The 19929-nt window shown below is 34.2% G+C and overlaps 2 protein-coding genes across 2 annotated transcripts; both read right to left on the bottom strand.

Moving 5' to 3' along the window:
- Positions 1 to 229: 229 nt before the first annotated feature.
- LOC120128004 (photosynthetic NDH subunit of lumenal location 5, chloroplastic-like) lies at positions 230 to 3241 on the bottom strand. The gene is made up of 7 exons (XM_039145791.1): positions 3077 to 3241; positions 2780 to 2986; positions 2526 to 2676; positions 2309 to 2397; positions 1534 to 1588; positions 1078 to 1163; positions 230 to 587 (listed from the first exon to the last, which is right to left on the bottom strand). The coding sequence occupies exons 1-7, from the start codon at positions 3098 to 3100 to the stop codon at positions 429 to 431; spliced, it is 771 nt and encodes a 256-aa protein (XP_039001722.1). The 5' UTR covers positions 3101 to 3241; the 3' UTR covers positions 230 to 428.
- Positions 3242 to 3816: 575 nt separating this feature from the next.
- LOC120127979 (5-methylthioadenosine/S-adenosylhomocysteine deaminase-like) lies at positions 3817 to 7808 on the bottom strand. The gene is made up of 11 exons (XM_039145768.1): positions 7484 to 7808; positions 7227 to 7399; positions 6523 to 6681; positions 6270 to 6419; positions 6007 to 6150; positions 5624 to 5780; positions 5115 to 5287; positions 4956 to 5011; positions 4714 to 4816; positions 3916 to 4011; positions 3817 to 3870 (listed from the first exon to the last, which is right to left on the bottom strand). Exons 1-10 carry the CDS (start codon positions 7716 to 7718, stop codon positions 3922 to 3924), a joined length of 1440 nt encoding a protein of 479 aa, XP_039001699.1. The 5' UTR covers positions 7719 to 7808; the 3' UTR covers positions 3817 to 3870; positions 3916 to 3921.
- Between the last annotated feature and the right edge of the window lie 12121 nt (positions 7809 to 19929).

The following is a 19929-nucleotide window of genomic DNA, read 5'->3' as shown; positions in this document are numbered from 1 at the left end:
TTTCTTGTTATTATTTCTGAAAAATCATTTTCGTTTTTTAAGGACTGAAATAATTTTAATTCATAAATTTGATAGTTATTAATTTTTTTATCCACGTTAATCATCGGGTTGATGGCATCACACTCTGAAATTGTGAAATGTAACACAATTTCAGAATAGTAAATCATCAGAATGTATGATGGATTTGCATGGCCATTGGCTCCCCGCTCCCTTTAACCTTTCGAGAAAATGAAACAAAATGGCTTTAAAGGAAGCTCAGTCATTTTCAAAATGTCTTTGAGTAGAGAGTTCATCGTTCCTTGTATTCATTCATACATGAGATAAAGAAAATAAAACCCTCCTCTAGAAACTCAACATTCATTTAAACTAGAGCCTTTATATGGAGTAAACTAATCCGAAGATCGGAAAAAAAGATGGATGAACTAGAATCAGAGTTCGGAAATTGGAAGCTCACCGCAATCACTGATCACCACCTTCTTTCTAGGACGGTCTCCTCTATCAGTCTCTTGTGATTCAATCAGCTTAACAACGTCCATGCCCTCCAAAACCTGCCCGAATACGACATGCCTTTGATCCAGCCAGGGTGTCTGCGATTTTCCAAGAGTATGAATACATGTATTAACAGAAGCTATACGTAAATATAACCGAACCACAAGACTAAAAGAAACCATTGGAAATAGCTCCTGTTTATTGCTAACTGGAGATGATAGATGGCCGACGTAAAGCCAACATGCCTCAAAAACATGCAAGCACAATAACCCGTTACTGTACTCGAGATGGTTTAGGATTGAGCAGTACAGAAACAATAAGTTCTTGAGTATAATGTAATGTTTGCAATGAGGTTTAGCAAAGGGTAAATGATAATAAACATGATGATGTTCCATTAACAATGATCTATTCGATTTTATGCCGGCCACCACAATGTCCAGTCTTTCAGAAATTTTTGTCAACTAAAGCATCGCCATCAACCATAACAAGTAATGCCAGAGTGTAAAACTATGATGACAACATTAAACTCAAAACTAAAACTAGTGTGCTACCATAGCATCATTCTTTAACTGAACAGTAATCACATACCTTGACAGTGCAAATGAAAAATTGGCTGCCATTGGTGTTTGGGCCAGCATTTGCCATACTAACAACTCCGGGTCCAGTATGGGTTACTGCAGGACAATTTATGTATCAGAATATATGCAGGAACTGTGCATTAAAGGCAGTTTAAATGACAACCATAAGACAGAAATCTGGAAACATTGTCCGGTGGTTCCTGACAAACTAAAGTTTAATTAACAGCATACCGGATGGCTCGAGATTGCTGCTCATATCTTTGATGAAGGGGAAAGAAGATAAAAGAGATAATAACTTCATAAGTTAGTTTATCCTAAAGAATGAAAAGTTAGTTTATCCTAAAGAATGAAAAGTTAGTTTATCCTAAAGAATGAATCCTCCAGACCTCTGATGCCACAATCTTGCAAAAACATGGATATGCCAATTTCATTTCTATATTGATACAAAAAATAACAATCAGCTTACACTTGAAGTTTTCATCTTTGAAGGTACGTCCATATATACTTTTGCCTCCAGTTCCCTGAATAAATAAATGATAAATGAAAAGTCATTGCTTTATTGAGCATTAGGATTTAGGAAGAGGATAAATGCCTACATTCCGGATCTACTTGGAAGATGCCAGTAATTCTTTTTAAAGAATCAGCCGATGAAATTGCAAATATTCAATATAAAATAAAGATGAAAATAAATTAACAGAAAGCAATTCCATGTGAGACTCCAAGAACGGATAAAGAAAAACTAAAATCACAGAAAGTCATGCATCTAAGTGTTGAAGCCAACATTACAGACGAAGCCCTAAGTCCACCATTGTGGATTTGGAATGGTCATTAAGATGAACAAGTCTCCAGATATATTTAAGATCCCCTCATTTATCAATATATAAATCCCGAAAGGATAGCAAGAGCACCACAGATATGCCAAATGATAACCAGATATGTAGCTTTTGGCAACATCAGAAAAGAGTAAGGGCGGCATACTTTATATACATGAAACATGGAGATTATGTTTGCCAGACTAGGTAACAAGGCAAACCAATTTCAATTTTACTAACTACTTCCAGTATGATCGTAACGGCCAGGTTTTAGAAGCATTGATCTTTCTGAATTCGTTGCAGCATTATTGGCTCAGATGCCACTAAGACTATGAATACTATTGCAAGCTTTTACATTAAACTAACGGCTCAAAGGAAAACTCAGTAGCGCTGCGAAACATAAAAAGGTAAAATAGCATGAATACCCACGTTTCCTTTATCAAAATCCCCTCCTTGAATCATGAAATCTTTAATGACACGATGGAAAGCGGAACCTTTATAACCAAAGCCCTTCTCGCCTACAAGAACAGACGATAATCGAAAATTAAAATACTGCCACCAATTCAAAAACTTCGCTAATACCAAAATTACAACAATGTTCTCAAAACCACGTCAATTAGAGAGGGAAAAAAACAATATACAAAACCTGTGCAAAGAGCACGGAAATTCTCAGCAGTCTGGGGCACATCGTCACCGTACAATCCAATCACAATTTTTCCAGCCAGTTTACCCACCGGGTTTCCAATACTTATATCGAAATACACCTTGTTTGTTATTTTTGATTCTACAGGTGCCACCTACAATCTCATATCAAAGATCAATACTTTATTACCATGATTTCAAATTTACAATTCGTAAGAAAATACTAGTAAAGAATAAGGGAAACCCAAAACCTCTGACCTCAGCACTGGCCCGAATATGGCGGAGAACACGGGGATTAGTTTGGGTTGAATTAAGAGAAGGAAGACGAAATGACCTAGAGAAGAAGCACGATGAAGATGAAGACGAAACCGAGAGCTTTCGAGGAAGCTTAACGGCACTGCACGTTGGCGATGGCGTTTGATTCTTTGATAGGGTTTTTGGACCTGAAAGCAAACCCACATTTGACTGCAAAGGAAGAAATAATGTTAACAAGATAATGACAAAAGGGGGGAAACAATCAAGGTATAATAAGATATGGCAATTAGGGGGAAATACCAGGGATACGAAAGAAGCCGCCATGGGAAATATCTGGAGCTGAATGATGAGTTTAACTGATGGATAAGAGTGGGTTTTTAAAGACAACAGAGGATGCTAGAGACGGAAATGAAGGGTTGAAATTATGGAAAATTTATCCTCTGATGCCTCATTTTTGTTTTATATGACGAATGAGTCCTCTTCGATTTTAATTTCGTTAGATGTTTTTGCTTTTTTCTGAATATTTTTTGGTTTAATTTTTGTATATTAAATTTAAATTAGATAAATTCGTATTAACACCATTACGGATTCAACAATCAAACAAATTTTGTCACATATCCCAAGTAAATTAATAATTTTGAATTTTATGTTTGATTATTAAATAATAATATTTTTAAAACAACTATTATCACTTGTAAGCATGTTAATCAATAATAATCGTGATCAGGCGAAAGTGGTATGTTAATGTCATAGGTAAAAAATGGTTGTCCCTTATTCCCATATGTAATGGGATAAAGGGAGGTAAGATAGTAGACTGCTCTTAACACTAGATTGAGAGCAACTTCCGTAGGAGACCTCCGAATTATGAAATGTCCTCCATGATACTCGATCCCACGACCTTAAGGTTAAGAACATTGTGCTCTACCAACTGAACTGGATGATCATTTCCTTTAATGTCATAGGTAGGAAACATTAATCTCACGTCAGAACAAGTTTAATTTATTTTTTTATTTATGTAAATTTTAGTTTTACAAAGATCAAGGATCTTTCATGTAAACATAGAACAACAATACCATTCCAACGGTGACAATATCAGGCTATCAGCGGGATGAGAGATGGAGGGGCTTCTCTTGCTAATCCAACAATCACATGACATTCATTCTGCTTGGTATTATGATGCCAGCTCTTTTCAAAAGTTTGCTTGAAGCTTCTTTTGCTAATGATATAACTTCCTCCTGAAATACACTCACCATTCGCATTTCCCATATGCATTAGCAACTTGGTACTAAGATTTCATCCTTGCACCCTATTTTCAGTAATTGCATCTACATGTCCCTGAGCTATAGTGCGGAATGTGTTTTGGTTCTTCTACTTTTAAAATGAGAAAAAAAGAGTAAAATGAACATTTTTTTGTAACATTTGAAAAAAAAACTGTTAATTTTATGAGATACGATGATTAGTTAAATGACCTAACATTAATTTAAAGTATGATGTGGCATTTTTATTCGACCCATTGTAACTTGAAAAACTTGAACATGCTGCATTTAATTTGATCTGATTTCATACCCTATTCACCTATCCAACAGTAAGGGTTTTTTAAGCTACAATGGGTCGAGCGAACATGCCTTAAGTCCACATCATAAAATTAACAATTTTTTCAGTTGTTATAAAAACGACCGTTTTGATCGTTTTTCTAAAGTACATGGATCTTTTTGCTTATTTTGAACGTATAAGTACTAAAATCTGTGCTATAGTACAGGACCTGTACATTATTTTTTTCCCCTTCTGCATAATAAATCAGAAGTTGAAGAAAAAAAAAGGATGTGCCGGAATGAACTCAGATGCAGGAGCATGGGATGTATGCCGTATATATATAGATGAATCAACAAACAACATTAAGTTGACAATAGAGGAAATGAAACAGATAATATTAATACCTCATCCACATTTAAGATCTTCTTATCTCTCATGATCCACCGACCGTTGCACATTACAGAGACGATATTCTCAGTTCGCATGCAATATACAAGGTTGGAAATGCTGCAAATATTAAAGACGAAATTTCATCGTCAACAAAATACCAGTTGCTTGTATGCAACTGGAAAAGTAAAACCAAGAATCTAATAAAACAAATCATCGAATTTTACTTTCTTTTCATCACGAATGATTTCATACTCACCAGTCATGGATAGGAAACATAGACCATGAGAAAGGATTGACAACAACCATGTCAGCCTACCAAATAAGTAACAAAAATAGCAATCAGTCTGAATGTTATATTTTAGTCCTATATTTTAATCATTTGTCCATTTTAAATCAATTATGATGTTGTTTTTACCTTTTTCCCAATCTCAAGCGACCCTATCTCGTTGTCCCAGAGTACTGATTTTGCACCATTAATGGTTGCCATTTTGAGAACTGTTTCAGCAGGGAGGGCTGTGGGATCAGTTGTCCCCTTCGCATACACTTCCCTTCCTTTGTTAATCAGAGAAGCTAGGTACATCTCATCAACTGCAAGGAAGAAGTTCAAACTGTTAAAAAAAAAGTCGTGATCAACAAGCTTGTTGCCCGTCACATTTCTAAGATGACAGTATAATCATTTTATGTTGTAAGATTCTAAGAAGTAGACCATACATGCTACAGTTGGTCTCCTTATGCTCACAGTTCAGCAAATTTTGTAAGAAAATAATGTCTACTGAACATATTTTACATACAGTGAATTTTCAGGATTCTAAAAGGGAAGCCTTGTTCACAGTACAGAAAAAGCACACAAACCTACTAAGCACAGTGGTGTTTTCATTATGCAGAAAATGCACAAAGAATCCATGTTTCAGAGGTTAAACCTACCAATGCTCATTCTATTATTAGAAGGTGCCCCATCTGTGCCCAGGGAGACAATGATGCCAGCATTGAGCATCTCCCTTACACGTGCAAATCCAAGCATTCGCATAGCAGAAGCAGGACAGTGAGATACTTTGACCCCATCCCGAGAAAGAAAATCAATCTGAAGAAAAACATGACAAATATTAGACAACAACAAATAAGAATGAGACACAGATGGAGAAACGATACAGGATACCAGATGTACTTATCAATAACAAAGTAAACATTAACTTTATTCAACTTCCATTCAGCACATTATGCGGTAACATGATAGGAAATCGTGCATTGCATTGAATTGTAGTTCAACCAAATGTAACACATAAGTATTGCAGCAGCACACAGCTCACCTCGGTGTCATTTACCCACACTGTATGAGCTGCCAATAAGTTTTCTTGCAATAATCCTATCTTATCTAAAAATGTAACTGTCCCATGATCAACTTTCCGAGTTTTCGTCACAAGTTGGTTCTCAAATGGTATCTCTGCAACATGCTAAACAGAGGAAGATCAGCCGAAAATACCTTAAAAACAAACAAACTCCACCCCTCCATAATCCACGTTTAACCCCTTCTTTGCAAAGCAGAAACAAAGATAAAATAGAAGTTGTGTACCATATGGATGCCAGTTTTTAATTCTCTGGCAGCATCTCTGGTTTCAAACAGTAAACGATCAGTTGAGTTCATAACTTGCCTAATTCCAAGCCATATCCTTATACGGCCGTCTGCTGTATTATTGTGCTTCTCGTAAAGCTTCTTTTGAGACTGCGCAAATTGAGAGCTTTGGTCATGCAAAGCATTTAAACTTTAAAAGCAATAATAAAACATTAATAATTGCAAATGGAACATTAATCACTTTAAGCCTAACCTGAAGACATTCATCCGTTGTTCGAATCCCCCAAGATGCCGGCAAACCCTCGCCGGAATCCATGATCGATTCTGTTAAACAGGCTCGCAATCCCAGCAATTCAACAGCTCTTGCCATCCCAGTCACGTGCTGCCCTCCCGCTTCAGAAAAGCATGTGACCTGTTTCGAAAATTATCACCAAAAAGTTCAGGAAAAAGATTATGATTTATGAGTATGAAATTTGACCTCCACTTTAATTTGATGTAATTTACTCCTCTACTATGCTGAAAGCGAGCAGGAATGATGGATACTAGAGAAAATCAAGGAAACGATAACTTTTAGGTTGCATGATCTAAAGTAGACAATTTAATATCACACTATATAATGCTTGGGCTTAATTCTACCGTGTTTGTATCTTGATCTTGACTGATACACATTAGCAGTTTATCTGCCTTTTGGATAGTTGGATAAATAAAAATTCCTAAGAAAAAAGAATCATTACTTCATCATATTGTTAGCAAGTCCATAATGATGACACTATTTACTACTCTCATTGAAATTATGCCATTCAAAATTAACATAATGACTTTGACTGCAGCAACTGATGTTCTTATCAACTTGAAGCTTAAATTAACATGCAAAATAAAGCAGAGGTATTAAATATCAAATTTCAGCAAAATAAAGGATTAAAACATAATTAGACCAATAACTAATCCAAAGCTTACACCGGTGCGAATAAGTTCGATTCCGCAGAGTAAAGTCGAGATGTAAGAGTCTTCTTCAGTCATATTGGATTCGTACGGCCAAATCCGATGATGCAACCACGTCATTAGATCAACATCATCGGCGATTCCTCTACCAAGTTGCTGCGAGGTGTGCACGTGTGTGTTGACGAATCCTACGGCACAAACGCCCAAAAGAACCAATCAATTTCTCTTATCGATTTCCTTATAAAACGAAAGCTGAAACGGTAAAGTAGTACCAGGAAGCAAGATTTGACGGTGGAGGTCGATGATGTGATGAGCCAGAGCGGAGAATTGCCGAAGAATCTCGGAAGATTGACCGATGGCTTTGATTTTGTCTTGGTCGATGAAAACGGCTCCGTTTTGAAAGACTCGGCTGTCGGAGTCCATTGTGACGATCACAGCATTATGGAGTATCATGTTCGCCGGTTCCGAAGCCGATCCTCCCTCGGCGCCACCGCTTTTAGTTTCCATCGGTCGTCTTCTCCTTGCTTTGGACTAGCAAATGGTGAGCTTCTGGTCGGAGTGTTGACTTTTTGGTGTTTTATTTGGATGACTGATAAGTAGCGTCTGCTATTTAAATCCCGCCCTTTTGTTTTTTAATTATTAGATTACCTAATTAATGTATTGTAAAATGATGGACTAGAAAATAATTGAATTTTTAAGTAATTAGCCAAAGAGTAATTAAAAAAGCTTTGACCCTTTTACTATGTTTTTAATTGATTTAACCCTTATATTCTCATTCCATCTAACGTTTTATCCTTTTTTTAATGTTAATCATCTTAAAATGTATAACATTAAAATGTATTTTTAATATTTGATCTAATAATTATTCGTTTTTTTCTCTTTGGAACATTTTAATTTTTAACATGTTTTAGATTAAAACAATTTTAAAAAATAAAATTTATTAATTAACTATCATTAATAATACTTATTACACAAGTTAAAATATTGATGTGTTATGTTTTACATATAATTTTTGCTTAATTAGTGATTAATTAATTAACAGAGGGTCACGTTTTAACCAACGTGTAAGAGCCCAACATCTTTTGTATCGAGAGGTGGTTAGAGTCCATATAATTTAACTACAATAAACCCATTATGAAAAGAAGCCCATCATAACACTAAAGGTAAAAGCATGTCAATTATATATATCGAAATAAAATTTAAAATTACATATGAATTTTGATTGACTTTATAATATCTTGTTTGCGCTTTTATTCTCATAATTATATAAATTCAATTTCAATTCAGACTCAATTTTTACATAACATATTGTTGTCTACGTGGCATTGTTTTTCATTAAATGATTTTTAACGGAAGTGTATGTCTAAATTTTTTCTTAATCATTCATAACGAGTACACGTAGTACCTATGTAATTATTTAAACCTAAATCCTTTAGGTAAAAAAATCCTTTTATTTTTAAATAAATAAACAAACAACATTCTTTTTAAAAAGAAATCAAAGCATACAATGTTATATATATATATATATATATATATATATGTATCAGAGAAACACATGACGAAAAGGCCAACAATTACATGAAGTAGTGATTGGAAATGGAGGCGCATGGCACCGTGGAAGGAGGAGGAAAGCGGTGGAGGTGGCGGCCAGGTGGGCCGTGACACTGCCAATTCGAGTGGGATATTTTCACTTTCTTTAGAACCCTCATCTTTTTTAGCAAGTGCTACGTGTTTTTCACTTGATGGTACCGATTGCATTTTCCCTTGTCCCTGTATGTTATTGGTTAATAGATTCTTAATATTATATAAAATATTTTGAACTTAATCCAAAATTTTAATCTCGTGATTTCTTGTATTTTTCTACTAAAGAAGGTGACAGGTCTTGCTGAAATTAATACAATTTCAAGTTCAATTACTCAAAATAAGTATAGTTTGTGAAGGGACTCAATTAAATTTTAGATAAAGTTCGAGTGCTGAAATACCATTTAAGCAGTTTATTTTTATGTATTCAGGCCTTGCTATACTTTTTTTTTCCTCTCATAGATTAAGTTGGGCATGGTTTTGGAAAACTGTCGGCAGAGCAGAGCACGTCAGCAGACAAGTCCCAAAATCTACACACGTGGCCAAACGTTGTACTGTTCACCGTTGCATGAAAGTGAAGATATTTAAGTTTTGAAGGCTATCATGATTGGTCCCATAATGAAATGAGCCACGTAAAGGTGTACACGTATGCCATTAATTGGCAACTACTACAGACCTAATTTGGAAGAATCTAAAAAATATCTAATGTCTATATGGTTGATTGCCATGCAGGGAAGTCAGAATCAAAAGCCAAAAAAAGCAATGGAAAAATATGTACGAGGCCATTAAATTATTTTTAAGCAATTGTTTTGATTAATAAAATAATTATTTAATTTATTAGTTTTTAAAAGCCTCTTTACTTGTGATTTTAGATTTGAATATCATTTTTGATCCCTCGATCCAATACCATAATCGAAGACAAGTCAAATTATGGGCGGGAATAGTTGTAAGATTTTACCATGCAAATGGCATGGAAAGCATTTAATAAATGATCAAAGTCGTGGTTTGTGTGGTCCATGTGTGATGCACTAGTAAGGATGGTGGCATTTTAAAAACAAAAGTCACTGATCCTGCACCTATTTGGATATTTAATTCCATGAAACCTAATATATCAATTTCACACTTTAGGATGGCGGTCACTATGCTCAATTTGTAAAGTAAAATGACAACATTCTTTATTTTCCAATTCAAATTTCTATAATTTTGATGATCAAAATATCCATTTGAATCATTGAAAAGTGTGTTTAATTCGGTTAAATTTATTAGATTAAATGATGATCAATTCAAAATTCATTTAGAAATTAATAAGTAAAATTAGAAATTTAGGAATTAAATTAAAAAGATACCAAAAGTTGAATTTTGTTGGATTGTTATTCCTAAAAGCCAATTTTGGTGATTTTTTTCCTCATGCAGAGATAAGTTAATAATTAATTAGATCCCAATAATGTCATTTTGCAATATAATTTGAAGTTCCTAAGACGATTCCAACAGTTTGACAATTCCAAGCGGTCGACCACAGCTCCAACCAGCTAAAAAGTTAGTAGCAACATTTGTTTGTCACATATATCATATTTTGGTGAATTTTGATGGACATTAAGTGGTATATGCATATATTAAGCATATATATATATGTTAGAAATCAAACTTGATTTCTAAGAAAGTTGAAAATCAAACTAGATTGTTGGCAAAACTAGGAAGCAACAAGCAACATCTAGAAAAGTTAAGAAAATTATGGAGATAAAAAATGTGATGAAATTACAACAACAAAGTAAATGCTTAATTATTAAGTATATTAAGGTGATCCCATAAAAAGAGATAAATTTGCAGCAAATGTGTTCACCACGTCAAACAAGTATTAAGGCTCCAATAATGGAGAGAAATTGAGAAGCATCCAGAGCAAAAGTAGATGGTTTTTTAACTATTATAAATATATGAATACATATGAGATAGAATATGAGTGAAAGCTTAGAAAAGCTAGAGAGAATTTGAGAGAGCTTAGCAAAGCTTAGGATATTGAGGTTGTGTTTGTAAACTAGCACATCTAATGTTGTAATATTGTAATATTGGGGTAACGTCGTTGTAATGTATTTTGCCTCGTATTAATAATAGTTCGAGTTATATAAATTACTGAGAGCCCATCTACGCTTCCAACAAGTGGTATCAGAGCTTGGTTCGAGTTTAACGTGGTAGAAAAGATGGCCAACATGACTCAACCACAAATCCTGAGATTGACAAAGACGAATTATGACAATTGGAGCATTCAAATGAAGGCGTTACTAGGCTCTCAAGATTGTTGGGATATTGTTGAGGATGGTTACCGAGTCTGAAAATGCAGTAGCAGAAGCAGCCCTGACCAATGAAGAAAAGAAGGTATTGAAGGAATCCCAAAAAAAATAAAAGAGTGTTGTTCTTTATTTTTCAAGAAGTAACGAATCTACCGTTGAAAAAATTTCTGATGCGAAGATCGCAAAACAAGCGTGGAATATTTTGCAAAAATCTCTCCAAGGTGCCGAAAAAACAAAGAAGAATACATAGCCGTAGTAATGTGCACTTGCCAAGAAATGAAGAATCGATTGGAGATGATAAACAGAGAAAATCGGAATGGAAAATCAAGTTTGAGGGGGAGTGTTAGAAATCAAACTTGATTTCTAAGAAAGTTGAAAGTCAAATTAGATTGTAGGCAAAGCTAGGAAGCAACAAGCAAATCTAAAAAAGTTAAGAAAATTATGGAGATAAAAAATGTGATAAAATTACAGCAGCAAAGTAAATGCTTAATTATTAAGCATATTAAGGTGGTCCCATAAAAAGTGTTGAAAACATTTTGATATTTCGATATAACAAATTAAGTTAAATGAATTTAAAGATTTTACAAATGATTTTCTAAGGTATATTCGAATTAATTAATCTGATATCAAATTATTACTCCAAGTCTTTCAATATCAGTTTTAATCCTTACTAAAAGTGTAAAATTGTGATTTGTACTTAAACTATTTTTGAAACAATTTTCACAAAGTATTTTGAACCAAAATCAAGCCTTAAATCAATTTTTCAAAGGCATGCACCGATGCATCAATCCATGCATCGATGCACCATTGAATAAATTGAACATCGAATGCATTTCATGCATTGATGCACTCTCTATGCATCGATGCACTTGGGTTTCATTAAAACATCGAATGCATTTCATGCATCGATGCACAAGCAATGCACCGATGCACTCAGGCTATTTTCAAACATCGAATGCATTTTATGCATGATGCACACTTGGTGCATCGATGCACTAAGTGTTCCAACGGTCAAAATATTTGAATTTTACACTGATGCACCGACGCTCCCAACCAGTTTTATTAATTGGTTTCACACAATAACGACTCTATTGACTCCACTAATCATCCCCAACGTTTAGAATCATTTGAAGGTGTATTTAAACAAGCTTAGAAGCCATTGATAAAAAAAGAAACAACAAGCAACTAGAATCAAGAGAGAATCAAAGAGAAAGCATCAAACCTCAAGTTTGAGCATTTCAAGCCTATTTTTCATTCAATATTCATTTTGCTTTCAAGAACACTTATTGTGCTCAATTGTATTTATTCTTGAGTGTTCTTTCTTTGTTCTAGAATTGTGCAAACATATTTGTCTTGTGATGTTTTTCTTGTAAGTTTGCAAATTTGTAATATTCTCTTTGAGAAAAGAGTATTCTTAAGAATTAGGGTATATTCTTGAGGGAGTTGTAAGGTTATCTCTTTGGCCTCAAAAGAAAGAACAAATTACTGAATTTGTTGAAAAATCCTTAATGTGGATAGCTAAGGCAGTGGACGTAGACTTTGGTTGATAAAGTCGAACCACTGTAAATCGTTGTGCAATTACTTTCAATTTTCTGCAAAATCTTCCACCAAAATTTTTATTGCCAATTCACCCCCTCTTGGCCGATTCCATCAATCGATTAACTCAATGATTGGTATCAGAGCCTCACTCATTTGAAGGTTTAATCGCCTCTTGATTTGATTCGGGAAGAGTTACATCGATTATCAAGTCATCAATGGCCTCCGCTTCAAATTACGACTCCAGTCTCGATTCGATGCCCGTCAACAAGCCTCCTTTCTTCAATGGAGCTAACTATGCCTATTGGAAAAATAGGATGATGTACTTCATTCAAGCAAGTGACATGGGAGCATGGAATGCCGTAAAAGAAGGATACATCAAGCCTCTCACTCATCCAAGGTTTTGGAGTGAAGGAGAGACAAGAATGTTCCAGCTCAACTCCAAAGCCATCCATATCATATTTTGTGCTCTTGGACCAGATGAATACGGAAGAGTTTCATATCGTACAACCGCAAAAGAAATATGGACAAGCTTCAAGTCACTTACGAAGGTACCGATGAGGTAAAGAAATCTAAAATTAGCATTCTAACGCATAACTATGAAAATTTCAGGATGAAATCAAATGAAGATATCAAAGCTATGACAGATAGATTTTCAAATATTGTCAATGGTCTCAAATCATATGGAGAGATCATTTCAAATAAAAGCTTGTGAGGAAGTTAGTCTACTCCCTTCCAAAATCGTGGCAATCAAAGAAGACGGCAATCATCGAGTCTAAGGACCTAACGTCCTTAACTCTTGAAGAACTAATCGGTTCCCTTATCACTCATGGAATGATGCTTGAAGATGAAGTGGACCTCGATAAGATTGACGAGACACCAAAGGAGAATGAGAAGAAGAAAAACATTAGAGTTACTCTCAAATCCACAAAAGATGAGAGTGATTCGAATGACGATGATGATGACGAGGAAATGGCATTATTTTCCAAGCGATTCAGAAAGTTGATGATGCCCAACCGAGGAAGAAAATTAAAACGTCATGAAGGCTTCAAAACTGAATCGAAAGAGAAAGACCCGATCATTTGCTATGAATACAAAAAACTGGGGTATGTCAAATATGATTGCCCATAATTGAAGAAAAAGGGTCAATCCAAAAAGAAGCACAAGGCTCATGTAGCTACATGGATCGATGAAGAAGGTTCCGATGAAGAGGAACAAGAAGTTGCAAACTTGTGCTTGATGGCTATCGGGGAAGATTCTAAGGTAACCTCTAACTCATTCGATTCAGATGAATTATCTTATGATGAGTTATTAGAGGATTATAATGATTTGGCTTCGGATTATAAGACTCTGTTTTCAAAATACAAAAATGATATTTCAAAATTGAAAAACGAAAATAGTCTTTTATCCAAGACCAACAATGAGCTTGAAAGTAAGATCAAAGAATTGCAAATCAAAATTAATGATTTTAAAAAGAAAAATATTGATTTGCATAACTTACTTTCAAAAGTTCATGATGATCATCAAAAGAAGATTGATGATCTTAAAACTTCTTTTAATAAGGTTGGTACAAAAAGTTTTAAAAAGGGTGAGAATTCAAAATCCAACTTTGTTAAGAAAAGTTTTAGAAACTACAATCATAGAAGTCCTCAAAGAACTTCAAATGGTAAAATCATTAGAAGTATATGGGTTCCTAAAGAATTCATTACTACTAAAGATAAAAATGTCCTTAATAAATGGATACATAAGGGGACAAGGATTTTAGAAACTAATGAATATGAACCCAAAAGAATTTAGGTACCAAAAATTAGAAATTAATCTATGTTTGTAGGAAAAGGAGCATTGCTACAAGGCACAGGAAACAAATCCAAATTCATGGTACTTTGATAGTGGATGCTCGAGACACATGACCAGAAACAAAAGCCGGTTCATAGAGCTTAATGTCAAAAATGGAGGAGAAGTGACTTTTGGTGATAATTCAAAAGGTCACATTGAAGGTATTGGTACTATAGGTAATATCTCTTCCATACAAATTAAAAATGTGTTATATGTGAATGGATTAAAGCATAATCTATTGAGTATTAGTCAATTATGCGATAAGGGATTCAATGTCATGTTTGAAATTAATGGTTGTAAAGTCATTGACATTGCATCTAATCGGATTATGCTTGTTGGTCATAGAATTGAAAACATTTACATGGTGCATTTAGATTTTATTAATGTGACTAATTTATGCCTAGTTTCTAAGGATGAGCATGATAGTTGGTTATGGAATAGGAGACTAGGATATGCTAGTATGAGTGTTTTGCAACGGCTAATTCAAGGTGATTTAGTTCGAGGGTTGCCTAAACTAAAATTTGATAATGATAAAATCTGTGATGCTTGTGCTAAAGGAAAACAAAAGTGAGTTTCTTTAAATCCATTAATGATATCAACTAGTAGAGTATTACAATTGATCCATATAGATCTTTTTGGGCCAACTAGGACTACTAGCTTGGGTGGAAAACAATATGCATTTGTCTTGGTAGATGACTATTCTAAATATACTTGGGTTCTATTCTTAAGTTCTAAAGATGAAGCATTAGAAAATTTCATCACATTTTCAAAAGTAATCCAAAATGAAAAAGGTTACTCTATCACTAGTGTTAGAAGTGATCATGGCACTGAATTTGAAAATCTTGGATTTAATGAGTTTTGTAATTCTAATGGTATTAGCCATAATTTTTAACACCTAGAACCCCTCAACAAAATGGAGTTGTTGAGAGGAAAAATCGAACTTTAGAAGAAATGGCTAGAACCATGCTTTGTGAAAACAATTTGCCAAAATATTTTTGGGCGGAAGCCACAAATACCGCTTGTTATATTATTAATCGAGTAATGATTAGGTCATTTTTAAAGAAAACTCCATATGAAATTTTCAAAAATAAAAAGCCTAACATTAGTTATTTTCATCATTTTCGATGTAAATGTTTTGTTTTAAACAACGGTAAAGAAAATCTTGGCAAATTTGATGCTAAAAGTGATGAAGGAATTTTTCTGGGTTATTCCTTAAATTCTAAAGCTTATCATGTATTTAATAAAATAACTTTAGTTGTATAAGAGTTTATACATGTTGTTTTCGATGATAATCCCCTTCCGTGGAAGGATTCTTGTGTTAATGATGATGTAGGTATTGCACAAGCAAATGACGTTAGACATGACGTTGGAGAATCATCATCATCAAAGGAGAAAACGAAAGATGAGGAAACTCATGATCCTTTGGAGAATCCAACCATTGAAGAAAGGGAAGTTTCTTACCCAAGAGTGTACAACTATGTCAATGATGGTGAAATTATAGGTGATCCATCCAAAGGGGTAACTACTCGATCTTCTCTTAAAAATATTTGTAATTATGTTGCATTTATTTCATGCATAGAGCCTAAGAACATCAAAGAATCATTAAAAGATGAACATTGATTATGGCTATGCAAGAAGAGTTAAATCAATTTGAGAGAAGTAAAGTATGGACATTAGTTGAAAGGCCTAGTAATAAATATACTGTAGGTACTAGATGGGTATTTAAGAATAAGCTTGATGAGAGTGGTAATATAGTGAGAAACAAAGCTAGACTTGGTGCTCAAGGGTATACTCAAGAAGAGGACATAGACTATGATGAAACATACGCTCCCGTAGCTAGGATGGAAGCAATTAGAATGTTATTAGCGTTTGCATGTTTTCATGAATTTAAATTATATCAAATGGATGTTAAAAGTGCATTTTTAAAGGTTTTATAAAATAAGAAGTGTATGTGGAACAACCTCCAGGTTTTGAAGATTCAAAATTTCCGGATCATGTTCTTAAATTGACAAAAGCACTTTATGGTTTAAAACAAGCTCCTAGAGCTTGGTATGAAAATAGTCAAACTTTTTAATTGAAAAAGGTTTTTCAAAAGGGAAGCTTGATACTACATTTTTTAAAGCATAAAGGTAAAGATTTATTAGTAGTTCAAATTTATGTTGATGATATAATATTTGGTTATACTAATGATGTTCTTTGCCAAGAATTTTCTAAGCTAATGCAAAGCGAATTTGAAATGATCATGATGGGAGAGCTCTCATTTTTCTTAGGACTCCAAATCAAGCAAAGAAAAGATGGCATCTTCATCAATCAAGCTAAGTACATCAAATATATGCTCAAGAAATTTGGTCTGGAAAATGGCAAGCCTCATGACACTCCAATGAGCTCTTCAACAAAGCTTGACTTAGATGAAGGAGGTAAATGTGTAGATGTTAAATTATATAGGTCAATGATTGGATCTTTATTGTATCTAACTACAAGTAGACCGGACATTATGTTTAGTGTTTGCTTATGTGCTAGATTTCAATCATGCCCTAAGGAATCACATTTACTAGCTGTTAAGAGAATTTTTAGATACCTTAAGGACATTCCTAGTTTAGGACTTTGGTATCCTAGAGACTCTAGCTTTAGCTTGCATGCATTTTCTGATGCGGATTATGGAGGATGCAAATTAGATAGGAAAATCACCTCCGGTACTTGCCAATTCCTTGGAAATATGTTGATTTCTTGGTTTTCAAAGAAACAAAATTGTGTTGCATTATCTACCACTGAAGTGGAATACATTTCAGCTGGTAGTTGTTGTGCACAAGTTTTATGGATGAAACAATTACTTTTTGATTATGAAATTGAAGTAGGTACTATTCCTATCAAGTGTGACAATACTAGTGCTATTTGTCTCACTAAAAATCCCATCCAACACTCTAGAACTAAGCACATTGAAATAAGACATCACTTCATTAGAGACCATGTCACTAAGGAAGATGTAGTTCTAGAATTTGTTGATACTTTGCATCAATTAGCGATATCTTTACAAAGCCTTTAGACAAGGAAAGATTTTGGACATTAGGAGAAAATTAGGTTTGACCAACCTATCTTCACTTAGTGTTTAAAATAATTTTGACACTTTTAAGAATAAATGAAAAATGCTTATAATAATAATTTTTAATGCATTCTTTGCTATTAGTTAGGGGGAGTTTATGTTGCTTGATGAAAATTAATTTTATGTTCAAATGAAATTTAAAGGATTAATTTGATTGATTGAACATGATTAATCTTCAATATATGAGTTGCCAATACCACTAAATCTAATTAATTTAGCATTTTAAGTGTTTATAACGGATTTTTGACATTTCTGTGCTTCATGCATCGATACACTTAACAGTGCACCCATGCATCCCTTTGAATGTGCATCGATTCATCATGTTGATGTACCGATGCACACCTTGAATGTGCATCGATGCACAGGGTCATGCATCGATGCATCCGTCGGGTTTTGGGTTAAATGCCTCATTTTCTTCATTTTTCAAACTCTAAAACTAAAAACTCTCCCACCAATCGTCCTCTCTCACTCTAAATCATACTCTTACTCAAAATCATTGGAAAATCATCAGTTTCTTCGTATTTTTCATCTTCAAAACCTTTTATATCATTAAATCGTGCAAAACAACTCTTCATCCCTCTCAATCCGAATTTTCAAGGTAATATTTCAAAAACCTCTATTTTATTGATTTTTTTATTTTAGAACTAGTTTTGATTAGTTTTAGGATGAACATTATATCGAGCATTGATTGTTTGTTGGTTCTAAACTATATTTTACTATCAATTTCGTCAAAAACAAACAATTTTCAAGATTTTTCTTTGAATTTCAATTTTTTTTTTTAAAAAAAATATGATTTCGAAAATTAGTAATATTTTTTATTTAATTGTTTTGTTTTCATGAAAACTATATTATGATTATCAAATGTTATTTTTAAATAGTTTTCAAAACATGCCCATTAGGATATGGTTTAGAGAACCTTGAATTATTGAGACTCCTTTGAGTTTTGGGATTGATTGTGCATACATGTGTTTCAAATTGCAGGTGATATTCCTTATTAATCATGTCAAACCCTAAATGCCCTAGAACTTCGCCAAGTCATTCTCTTTCAAACCAACCTCCTAATCATGTTCTCAACCTCCTAATAGCCTATTAGGATCTTGCTTTAACATGCCTGAGCGTCGTAGAGATAAATTGTACTCTAGGTACAAATTTTTCCAAACTTATAGAATCCGTGAAGAGCGTATTCCTTCGCTTCAAGCCATGGTTGATATTGACTTCGAATACCTTCCGATTCTTAAAGCTTGGAAGTTTGATTGTTTCAGCTTAAACCTATTGTCTATCAACAATTGACATGCATTTTCTATTCCAATGCGGTGTGTATTCAAAATGAAACTCAATGTGGAACTATAGCCATTAGATCATATCTTTTATGCCAATATATTAATATTGACCCCGAGACTATAGCTTTTCGATTTGGATTAGACGAGAGTGGTATATATAATGAGAGTGAAAATGTGGAATATCCCTATGTTCCAAACTCCAGTGTTAGTACTCTACGATCTCATCACGATTGTTTTCTCCATTTGATGATCTCTTGGTGGTTTAGACCATCCGGAGGTAGGTACTCCACACTTCGTGCTAGGATTTATGGTGGATGATTGTATTAAAAATAAAATCAAAATAAATCTGCACCACATTATATTTAGTCAACTAGTGGACATCATAAATATTATTCCTTCAAAACATGTTGAAACATTGATTTATGGATGTCTTCTTAGTAACCTCTTTATCAAACTTGGTCTAGACGTCTCTCTCGACAATCTTATCCCACTCCAAAATCAAATCAATCTTACATCCTTGAAGAAAGCAGATTGGAAACAAGACAAGGTAACCGGTCAATGGGTTTTTAGACCCGGAAAGCAAACTCCAGGAGTTAGTTCCTCACGAGCTACTCCTAGCTCCTCTCGTACTCCTCCTTATCCGGCTCTGGCTTTGGAAGATGATCCTGAATTTTAACAACTTATGCAAGATATTGATGATCATGTACCTGATGACGAGCCTGCACCAGAACTCTCCACAAGAAGATCAAATGCCTCCATATTTTCGTTCGTTTTTGGAGACATTTGATTTACGGTATGCGTCCATGGATCCGTGCTTCACATTCATTGAGTCCAGCTCTCTACCTTGGGAGCTCGACAACAAGATACAAATGATCGTTTGGATGCACTCACGTTGAGATGAGAGCTCGTTACCCTCTCCTCCTCACGATCCTTCGATTGGTGAATAGACTTATCTTGTTTTGATTATTTTTGGGTTTGAACCTGAATTTAAATTGTTAAAACATTTTGGATTGTCTTTCTTTGATTGTTGGATGTTTGTTTGATGGATATTTGAACTTTTATTTCATATATATTTTGGTTTGTTTCAATATATGCATCAT

This window comes from Hibiscus syriacus, unplaced genomic scaffold (genome assembly GCF_006381635.1).
Source record: "Hibiscus syriacus cultivar Baekdansim isolate YM2019G1 unplaced genomic scaffold, ASM638163v2 tig00110474_pilon, whole genome shotgun sequence".
Taxonomy (NCBI): domain Eukaryota; kingdom Viridiplantae; phylum Streptophyta; class Magnoliopsida; order Malvales; family Malvaceae; genus Hibiscus; species Hibiscus syriacus.
Note: the sequence above shows the minus strand (reverse complement) of the source record. Positions and strands in the feature narration are given on the sequence as shown.